Raw genomic sequence first — 8,491 nt, forward strand, 5'->3', positions numbered from 1 at the left:
AAATAATTAGATAATCTAATATACAATTTGATAAGTGTCAATTTCACAGGGATTTGTTGAAGTGGAGTTGAAATCATTATTAGCCAACTTGGTATTCAACAACATCATCATGATGGTAGCAGGGAAGCGATATTATGGGGGCGGTACAGAAGACAACGATGAAGCCAAGCTCGTGAGGGAACTTATATCGGAGATTGTGACCGGCACCAGTGCTGGAAATTTGGCTGATTATCTTCCGATCATAAATTGGGTCACAAAGTTTGAACAACGAACCATAAGTTTGGGGAATCGACTCGATAAGTTTCTGCAAAAATTGGTTGATGAGAAACGTGCGGAGAAAGAAAAAGGTCAAACTTTGATCAATCACTTGCTTTCTTTCCAAGAAACCCAACCTGAGTATTACACTGATGTCATCATCAAAGGAATCATACTCGTAAGTCCAGATTAACTAGTAATACTATTATACATATGTATTTGGAGAGTGTTTACTAATTTAGAGATGTACGCACAGGCTCTTGTAGTTGCAGGGACAGAGACGTCAGAAGTGACGCTAGAATGGGCGATGTCAAACTTGTTGAACCATCCAGAGATACTCGAGAAAGTGAGAGCGGAGATCGATGATAAAATCGGTTCGGACCGGTTAATCGAGGAATCAGACATTGTGAATCTTCCTTATCTGCAAAACACTGTGTCGGAAACGTTACGTTTATATCCTGCGGTTCCGCTGCTACTCCCTCATTTCTCATCGGATGAATGTAAAGTGGCGGGCTATGATATGCCACGTGGCACGTTGTTATTAACAAACGTATGGGCTATGCACAGAGATCCAGATTTATGGGAAGAGCCGGAAAGGTTTAAGCCGGAGAGATTCGAGAAAGAAGGAGAGGCTCAAAAGCTAATCCCATTTGGGATGGGACGACGAGCTTGTCCTGGAGCCGAGCTTGGGAAGAGGTTAGTAACCCTTGCTCTTGGGAGTTTGATTCAGTGTTTTGAGTGGGAGAGAGTTGGTGAAGAGCTCTTGGACATGACTGAAGCCGAAGGCATCACTATGCCTAAAGCTACTCCGCTGCGAGCTATGTGCAAGACACGTGTCGTTGTCAGCAAAGTGATTTAAATAGATGTTGTGTTCAAACTCGTAAATTAAAGTCTTTTATCCCACGTGTTGATTCTTAGAGAAATAAATCAGTCATCAGTGTTTTGTACTATTTCATTCATGGCGTATACGAAGGAAACAAAACAAAATTACACAAAAGTTAGAGAAAAGAAGAAAAAGAGTCAAGGATTGAAATGTTCGCGTACTCGCTAAAGTGATGGCTAATCGGGTTGTGGGGTTTGTTATTGGGTTTAATAATTCAGTGTTGTTCTTTGGATCGGAGCCATGAAAATAAGAGTGTGTCTAGATTGCATTTTAATAAATTTTAAGTAAGTACATTGTATGCATCTGATTTGGAATTTTGATTTGTTTTACAGAAAAAAAATGGCTGGGGACACATTTTTTTTTGGCCAAACAACAGGCATGCATGGGGCTCAATCTCATGTGGTTATTGTAACGTCAACTAAATTATATGCATTTGTTGGTTGAGAATTGAGATAACCATTTATTGACATTTTTATCTTTAACCAAAAGAAAGAAAACAAAGTAATGAGTAGTAGGAGAAGAAAAATATCTGATGTCTCAACCGTTGCTGCAATACAGTCCACATAAAATGTGTTCTTATCATGGATATACTTTGAAAGTTAAAAGAGTTGTTGTTCTTATCACAAATCAAAATTATTATTTCATGATATTGAATACAAACAGATAGATATTATTCATTAAAGATTTGATCATCATAATATCAAGAAACAGAACAAGTAGATGATAACACATTTTTGAAAAAGATCCATTCAAGAACTCTCGCTCCGGTTTGGTTTAGAGTAAGATTCAGAAACGAGATCTTCCTCCGCCGCCGCAGGGATCCATTCGTTCGTCGCCGGATTGCTTCTGTAAACAGCTTTTTCTCCTCCGTCTCCGATTGTGGCGGTGGTCACGGCCTCGGTTGTCTCTCCACCACCGTCTTCCTTCACCACATTGATAAACCCACTTCCAGTCTAAATCTCAGAAACAGAACACACGATTAAAGATCTTCTGATGGAACTTTTTAAAAGCGAGAGAGAGAGGGAGAGAATGAGAACCGTGTGATGTTGCTTATCAGTGGCGGTGAGATTTGTGTAATACTCTGTTTCCAAGAACTCATCTTGAACTGCAGATGAATCTCCTTCACCTATAACTTTACCCTGTACCACCAGAAACTCAAATTTAACGACATTGTTATTGTTTTTTTTATGTGAAGAGAAAAGAGTGAGTTTTAGTGAGAACCGAACATGAGTTTGTGACTGGAGAGATCGGAATTTGTCAGCTTCAGGATGGTCGGTGGTTTCGTCTGAAGTAGTGAAAGATCCAGGAGGTCCAGGTTCACTACGAGTGGGTTTAGAGGGTCGTTTTGGGGCTAAGGAATCGAAATCAGCTCTGATCTGGTTACAGTTCCTGATCTGCTGTTCCGGGTCGGATACTTCTTCGCTCCGGCTTGGCTTCATAGTACTCATCGTCGTCTCTCTGTCCACTGCTTTACATGCAAACGAGAATGGATAATATTGATCACTGTCTTTTTTTGTTGTTGTGTAATTAAAGACAACGTAATTGGGCCTTTAGTGGGCTTTTTGTTTAATTTTCACAGTACACACTTTAGTGGGCTTTTTGTCTTTTTATTTTTATTACACACTTTCATTTTTACTTTATAATATAGACGTGAAATTGCATTACATGGCAATAGCAATCAAGATATATAAGATTTTTGTTTTTTTTTTCATATACTTTGTGAAAAGTAGTATATATATATATATTGATATATTGATATATATCAAAATAATTTTTTTATTATTATTTATCGTAATAGATTCGATCAAGTGTATCTTATTAATTTTTGTAACAACCGGACATTTTAGGATTCGATCCTTCGAAAGCTGGATGGCAATATGGTAATTGTCAAAATCGAGCCCCACTGAGAACACGTAGTGTACATGAAGCTTGAAGCTTTCCAGTTTCCATTTCCGGCTCATATGGAAGGACAATATATTATTTTTAAAAATGTCCTTTTAATTCCCCAAAGGCCAACACTTCGAACCAACACAAGGAAAAAAAGAATTAAAAGGTACTCTAAAAAAAAAACGTTTGCATCTCATCAAAAATCGAATCACAAAATATAATCTGCGACCAGCGAAAATTCCAATTCCAACTTATGTAGTAACATTTTTTTTCCTTCTTTTATCAGAAGGTTTGTAGTAACATCTGAATTAATCAATGTCTTCCTTATAACATAATCATGTGGTAGTATCATTTGTGTTGCACCAGAATGGCCGATTGATTCATGTCGAATAAACATGGTGTTGTCTTGACGCAGATCTCAAAATTAATTACTTTTAAGTTTGATCTGAAATAGAATTCAATTTATTGGCACGTCTACTATACATGGGTGTTTATGAGAAGGAAACCAGACTATTGTATGATGATCAAAGAATATATCTCCCTTCTAAACTTTACACACTGATCTGTAACGACTGAATAAATATAATGATCTATAACAAATGTAGTCGTATAACCTGATNAATCAACAAGAAAATGGACATCACCCAAAGCCTACTTCTCTCCTTTCTCTTTCTCGTTATCTCTATCAAACTCTTGCTCACAAAATCAAACCGGAACCTAAATCTTCCTCCTTCTCCGGCTTATCCTCTACCGGTTATTGGCCACCTCCATCTCCTCAAGCAACCTGTCCACCGAACATTCCTATCAATCTCTCAGTCCCTTGGAAACGCTCCTATCTTCCACCTCCGCCTCGGAAACCGCCTAGTTTACGTCATCTCCTCACGTTCTGTTGCCGAAGAATGCTTCACCAAAAACGACATCGTTCTTGCGAACCGTCCTGATATCATCATGGCCAAACACGTCGGTTACAACTCCACCAATATGATTGCAGCTCCTTACGGCGACCACTGGAGGAATCTCCGCCGCATCGCCACCGTCGAGATATTTTCATCTCATAGGATCAGTACGTTTATGTCTATCCGTAAAGACGAGATCCGACGGCTCATTACACTTCTCTCTAGAGACTCCTTACACGTAACGTTTCTATTATTTATTAAATTCGCTATTCCTCTTTTATTTTCTTGTCGTAAGTAAAGCAAATTATTGATGTACTACTCATGCGGTTGAATTTGTCCTTATGAGTTTCCAGCCGTTCTTATTTATTATATCATCCTACATAATAAGTATATCTAATATATTTCCGTTATGGACCGACATAAATTTGTCAGTCGTATAAATGGAACGAAACTATATCCTTTTTATAGTAAATTACATAGATCTCAACTGTACTTAGTTATAAATATCTATTTATTTTTCCAAAAGAAGAGAAAACTAATTCATTTTACTGATTTAATGATTTACTTATAAAGGATTAGTATTAATAGTGTTAGAACTTCAAAGTAAAGGATATGAAACTGTAATTGTAAAATGAAGACGATAAAATTACAATAAATATGCAGTTCGGTTGAATATTATTTACTGTTATAGGTAGCCTTTTGTATATACATATTGAAATAATTAATTAGATAATCTAATATACAATTTGATAAGTGTCAATTTCACAGGGATTTGTTGAAGTGGAGTTGAAATCATTATTAGCCAACTTGGTATTCAACAACATCATCATGATGGTAGCAGGGAAGCGATATTATGGGGGCGGTACAGAAGACAACGATGAAGCCAAGCTCGTGAGGGAACTTATATCGGAGATTGTGACCGGCACCAGTGCTGGAAATTTGGCTGATTATCTTCCGATCATAAATTGGGTCACAAAGTTTGAACAACGAACCATAAGTTTGGGGAATCGACTCGATAAGTTTCTGCAAAAATTGGTTGATGAGAAACGTGCGGAGAAAGAAAAAGGTCAAACTTTGATCAATCACTTGCTTTCTTTCCAAGAAACCCAACCTGAGTATTACACTGATGTCATCATCAAAGGAATCATACTCGTAAGTCCAGATTAACTAGTAATACTATTATACATATGTATTTGGAGAGTGTTTACTAATTTAGAGATGTACGCACAGGCTCTTGTAGTTGCAGGGACAGAGACGTCAGAAGTGACGCTAGAATGGGCGATGTCAAACTTGTTGAACCATCCAGAGATACTCGAGAAAGTGAGAGCGGAGATCGATGATAAAATCGGTTCGGACCGGTTAATCGAGGAATCAGACATTGTGAATCTTCCTTATCTGCAAAACACTGTGTCGGAAACGTTACGTTTATATCCTGCGGTTCCGCTGCTACTCCCTCATTTCTCATCGGATGAATGTAAAGTGGCGGGCTATGATATGCCACGTGGCACGTTGTTATTAACAAACGTATGGGCTATGCACAGAGATCCAGATTTATGGGAAGAGCCGGAAAGGTTTAAGCCGGAGAGATTCGAGAAAGAAGGAGAGGCTCAAAAGCTAATCCCATTTGGGATGGGACGACGAGCTTGTCCTGGAGCCGAGCTTGGGAAGCGGTTAGTAACCCTTGCTCTTGGGAGTTTGATTCAGTGTTTTGAGTGGGAGAGAGTTGGTGAAGAGCTCTTGGACATGACTGAAGCCGAAGGCATCACTATGCCTAAAGCTACTCCGCTGCGAGCTATGTGCAAGACACGTGTCGTTGTCAGCAAAGTGATTTAAATAGATGTTGTGTTCAAACTCGTAAATTAAAGTCTTTTATCCCACGTGTTGATTCTTAGAGAAATAAATCAGTCATCAGTGTTTTGTACTATTTCATTCATGGCGTATACGAAGGAAACAAAACAAAATTACACAAAAGTTAGAGAAAAGAAGAAAAAGAGTCAAGGATTGAAATGTTCGCGTACTCGCTAAAGTGATGGCTAATCGGGTTGTGGGGTTTGTTATTGGGTTTAATAATTCAGTGTTGTTCTTTGGATCGGAGCCATGAAAATAAGAGTGTGTCTAGATTGCATTTTAATAAATTTTAAGTAAGTACATTGTATGCATCTGATTTGGAATTTTGATTTGTTTTACAGAAAAAAAATGGCTGGGGACACATTTTTTTTTGGCCAAACAACAGGCATGCATGGGGCTCAATCTCATGTGGTTATTGTAACGTCAACTAAATTATATGCATTTGTTGGTTGAGAATTGAGATAACCATTTATTGACATTTTTATCTTTAACCAAAAGAAAGAAAACAAAGTAATGAGTAGTAGGAGAAGAAAAATATCTGATGTCTCAACCGTTGCTGCAATACAGTCCACATAAAATGTGTTCTTATCATGGATATACTTTGAAAGTTAAAAGAGTTGTTGTTCTTATCACAAATCAAAATTATTATTTCATGATATTGAATACAAACAGATAGATATTATTCATTAAAGATTTGATCATCATAATATCAAGAAACAGAACAAGTAGATGATAACACATTTTTGAAAAAGATCCATTCAAGAACTCTCGCTCCGGTTTGGTTTAGAGTAAGATTCAGAAACGAGATCTTCCTCCGCCGCCGCAGGGATCCATTCGTTCGTCGCCGGATTGCTTCTGTAAACAGCTTTTTCTCCTCCGTCTCCGATTGTGGCGGTGGTCACGGCCTCGGTTGTCTCTCCACCACCGTCTTCCTTCACCACATTGATAAACCCACTTCCAGTCTAAATCTCAGAAACAGAACACACGATTAAAGATCTTCTGATGGAACTTTTTAAAAGCGAGAGAGAGAGGGAGAGAATGAGAACCGTGTGATGTTGCTTATCAGTGGCGGTGAGATTTGTGTAATACTCTGTTTCCAAGAACTCATCTTGAACTGCAGATGAATCTCCTTCACCTATAACTTTACCCTGTACCACCAGAAACTCAAATTTAACGACATTGTTATTGTTTTTTTTATGTGAAGAGAAAAGAGTGAGTTTTAGTGAGAACCGAACATGAGTTTGTGACTGGAGAGATCGGAATTTGTCAGCTTCAGGATGGTCGGTGGTTTCGTCTGAAGTAGTGAAAGATCCAGGAGGTCCAGGTTCACTACGAGTGGGTTTAGAGGGTCGTTTTGGGGCTAAGGAATCGAAATCAGCTCTGATCTGGTTACAGTTCCTGATCTGCTGTTCCGGGTCGGATACTTCTTCGCTCCGGCTTGGCTTCATAGTACTCATCGTCGTCTCTCTGTCCACTGCTTTACATGCAAACGAGAATGGATAATATTGATCACTGTCTTTTTTTGTTGTTGTGTAATTAAAGACAACGTAATTGGGCCTTTAGTGGGCTTTTTGTTTAATTTTCACAGTACACACTTTAGTGGGCTTTTTGTCTTTTTATTTTTATTACACACTTTCATTTTTACTTTATAATATAGACGTGAAATTGCATTACATGGCAATAGCAATCAAGATATATAAGATTTTTGTTTTTTTTTTCATATACTTTGTGAAAAGTAGTATATATATATATATTGATATATTGATATATATCAAAATAATTTTTTTATTATTATTTATCGTAATAGATTCGATCAAGTGTATCTTATTAATTTTTGTAACAACCGGACATTTTAGGATTCGATCCTTCGAAAGCTGGATGGCAATATGGTAATTGTCAAAATCGAGCCCCACTGAGAACACGTAGTGTACATGAAGCTTGAAGCTTTCCAGTTTCCATTTCCGGCTCATATGGAAGGACAATATATTATTTTTAAAAATGTCCTTTTAATTCCCCAAAGGCCAACACTTCGAACCAACACAAGGAAAAAAAGAATTAAAAGGTACTCTAAAAAAAAAACGTTTGCATCTCATCAAAAATCGAATCACAAAATATAATCTGCGACCAGCGAAAATTCCAATTCCAACTTATGTAGTAACATTTTTTTTCCTTCTTTTATCAGAAGGTTTGTAGTAACATCTGAATTAATCAATGTCTTCCTTATAACATAATCATGTGGTAGTATCATTTGTGTTGCACCAGAATGGCCGATTGATTCATGTCGAATAAACATGGTGTTGTCTTGACGCAGATCTCAAAATTAATTACTTTTAAGTTTGATCTGAAATAGAATTCAATTTATTGGCACGTCTACTATACATGGGTGTTTATGAGAAGGAAACCAGACTATTGTATGATGATCAAAGAATATATCTCCCTTCTAAACTTTACACACTGATCTGTAACGACTGAATAAATATAATGATCTATAACAAATGTAGTCGTATAACCTGATCTAAATAAATATTGAATAATGTATTGTTCTGTGTTAGTGTTTTAGTGACCAGCACCTCTCCTGCTCGGTCCTGAAGCCATTGTATGCATCCTCTCTCCAGCCGAAGAGAGCCACCTTAACTTCCTATAACCATGTATCACGACCCCAAATAAGTCTTCACTTCGCAAATCGACCCCATGATTTTTAGATTGAACGATTTCCTCAGTC

General features: G+C 37.6%; 5 protein-coding genes across 5 annotated transcripts in view; 3 read left to right on the forward strand and 2 right to left on the reverse strand.

Moving 5' to 3' along the window:
- LOC104729437 (cytochrome P450 81D11-like) overlaps positions 1-1,210 on the forward strand; it is a 3,624-nt gene extending 2,414 nt beyond the window's left edge. The window contains exons 2-3 of the mRNA XM_010448375.2: positions 50-433; positions 512-1,210. Of these exons, the coding sequence (XP_010446677.1) occupies positions 50-433; positions 512-1,114 (987 nt within the window). The 3' untranslated portion in view covers positions 1,115-1,210. The remainder of the gene's footprint in view (positions 1-49; positions 434-511) is intronic.
- LOC104729435 lies at positions 1,788-2,655 on the reverse strand. Its single transcript, XM_010448373.2, has 3 exons — positions 2,365-2,655; positions 2,176-2,277; positions 1,788-2,091 (listed from the first exon to the last, which is right to left on the reverse strand). Exons 1-3 carry the CDS (start codon positions 2,584-2,586, stop codon positions 1,888-1,890), a joined length of 528 nt encoding a protein of 175 aa, XP_010446675.1. The 5' UTR covers positions 2,587-2,655; the 3' UTR covers positions 1,788-1,887.
- On the forward strand, positions 3,652-5,850 carry LOC104729436 (cytochrome P450 81D11-like). The gene is made up of 3 exons (XM_019234188.1): positions 3,652-4,159; positions 4,690-5,073; positions 5,152-5,850. Exons 1-3 carry the CDS (start codon positions 3,659-3,661, stop codon positions 5,752-5,754), a joined length of 1,488 nt encoding a protein of 495 aa, XP_019089733.1. The 5' UTR covers positions 3,652-3,658; the 3' UTR covers positions 5,755-5,850.
- On the reverse strand, positions 6,428-7,295 carry LOC104729434. Its single transcript, XM_010448372.2, has 3 exons — positions 7,005-7,295; positions 6,816-6,917; positions 6,428-6,731 (listed from the first exon to the last, which is right to left on the reverse strand). The coding sequence occupies exons 1-3, from the start codon at positions 7,224-7,226 to the stop codon at positions 6,528-6,530; spliced, it is 528 nt and encodes a 175-aa protein (XP_010446674.1). The 5' UTR covers positions 7,227-7,295; the 3' UTR covers positions 6,428-6,527.
- Positions 8,461-8,491, forward strand: part of LOC104729438 (cytochrome P450 81D11-like) — a 2,898-nt gene continuing 2,867 nt past the window's right edge. The window contains exon 1 of the mRNA XM_010448376.2: positions 8,461-8,488. Coding sequence (XP_010446678.2) covers positions 8,461-8,488 — 28 coding nt within the window. The remainder of the gene's footprint in view (positions 8,489-8,491) is intronic.

The sequence above is a fragment of the Camelina sativa genome, chromosome 12 (assembly GCF_000633955.1).
Source record: "Camelina sativa cultivar DH55 chromosome 12, Cs, whole genome shotgun sequence".
NCBI lineage: Eukaryota > Viridiplantae > Streptophyta > Magnoliopsida > Brassicales > Brassicaceae > Camelina > Camelina sativa.

What these genes read in the sequence shown, in the direction of transcription:
- LOC104729435 (XM_010448373.2), bottom strand. Translation starts at nt 2,586, where the DNA reads ATGAGTACTATGAAGCCAAGCCGGAGCGAAGAAGTATCCGACCCGGAA. An exon ending in CTCTCCAGTCACAAACTCAT is followed by an intron (nt 2,278 to 2,364) that starts GTTCGGTTCTCA and finishes CTGGTGGTACAG; the next exon opens with GGTAAAGTTATAGGTGAAGG. An exon ending in CTGATAAGCAACATCACACG is followed by an intron (nt 2,092 to 2,175) that starts GTTCTCATTCTC and finishes TCTGAGATTTAG; the next exon opens with ACTGGAAGTGGGTTTATCAA.
- LOC104729436 (XM_019234188.1), top strand. Translation starts at nt 3,659, where the DNA reads ATGGACATCACCCAAAGCCTACTTCTCTCCTTTCTCTTTCTCGTTATC. An exon ending in TCTCTAGAGACTCCTTACAC is followed by an intron (nt 4,160 to 4,689) that starts GTAACGTTTCTA and finishes TCAATTTCACAG; the next exon opens with GGATTTGTTGAAGTGGAGTT. An exon ending in TCATCAAAGGAATCATACTC is followed by an intron (nt 5,074 to 5,151) that starts GTAAGTCCAGAT and finishes ATGTACGCACAG; the next exon opens with GCTCTTGTAGTTGCAGGGAC.
- LOC104729434 (XM_010448372.2), bottom strand. Translation starts at nt 7,226, where the DNA reads ATGAGTACTATGAAGCCAAGCCGGAGCGAAGAAGTATCCGACCCGGAA. An exon ending in CTCTCCAGTCACAAACTCAT is followed by an intron (nt 6,918 to 7,004) that starts GTTCGGTTCTCA and finishes CTGGTGGTACAG; the next exon opens with GGTAAAGTTATAGGTGAAGG. An exon ending in CTGATAAGCAACATCACACG is followed by an intron (nt 6,732 to 6,815) that starts GTTCTCATTCTC and finishes TCTGAGATTTAG; the next exon opens with ACTGGAAGTGGGTTTATCAA.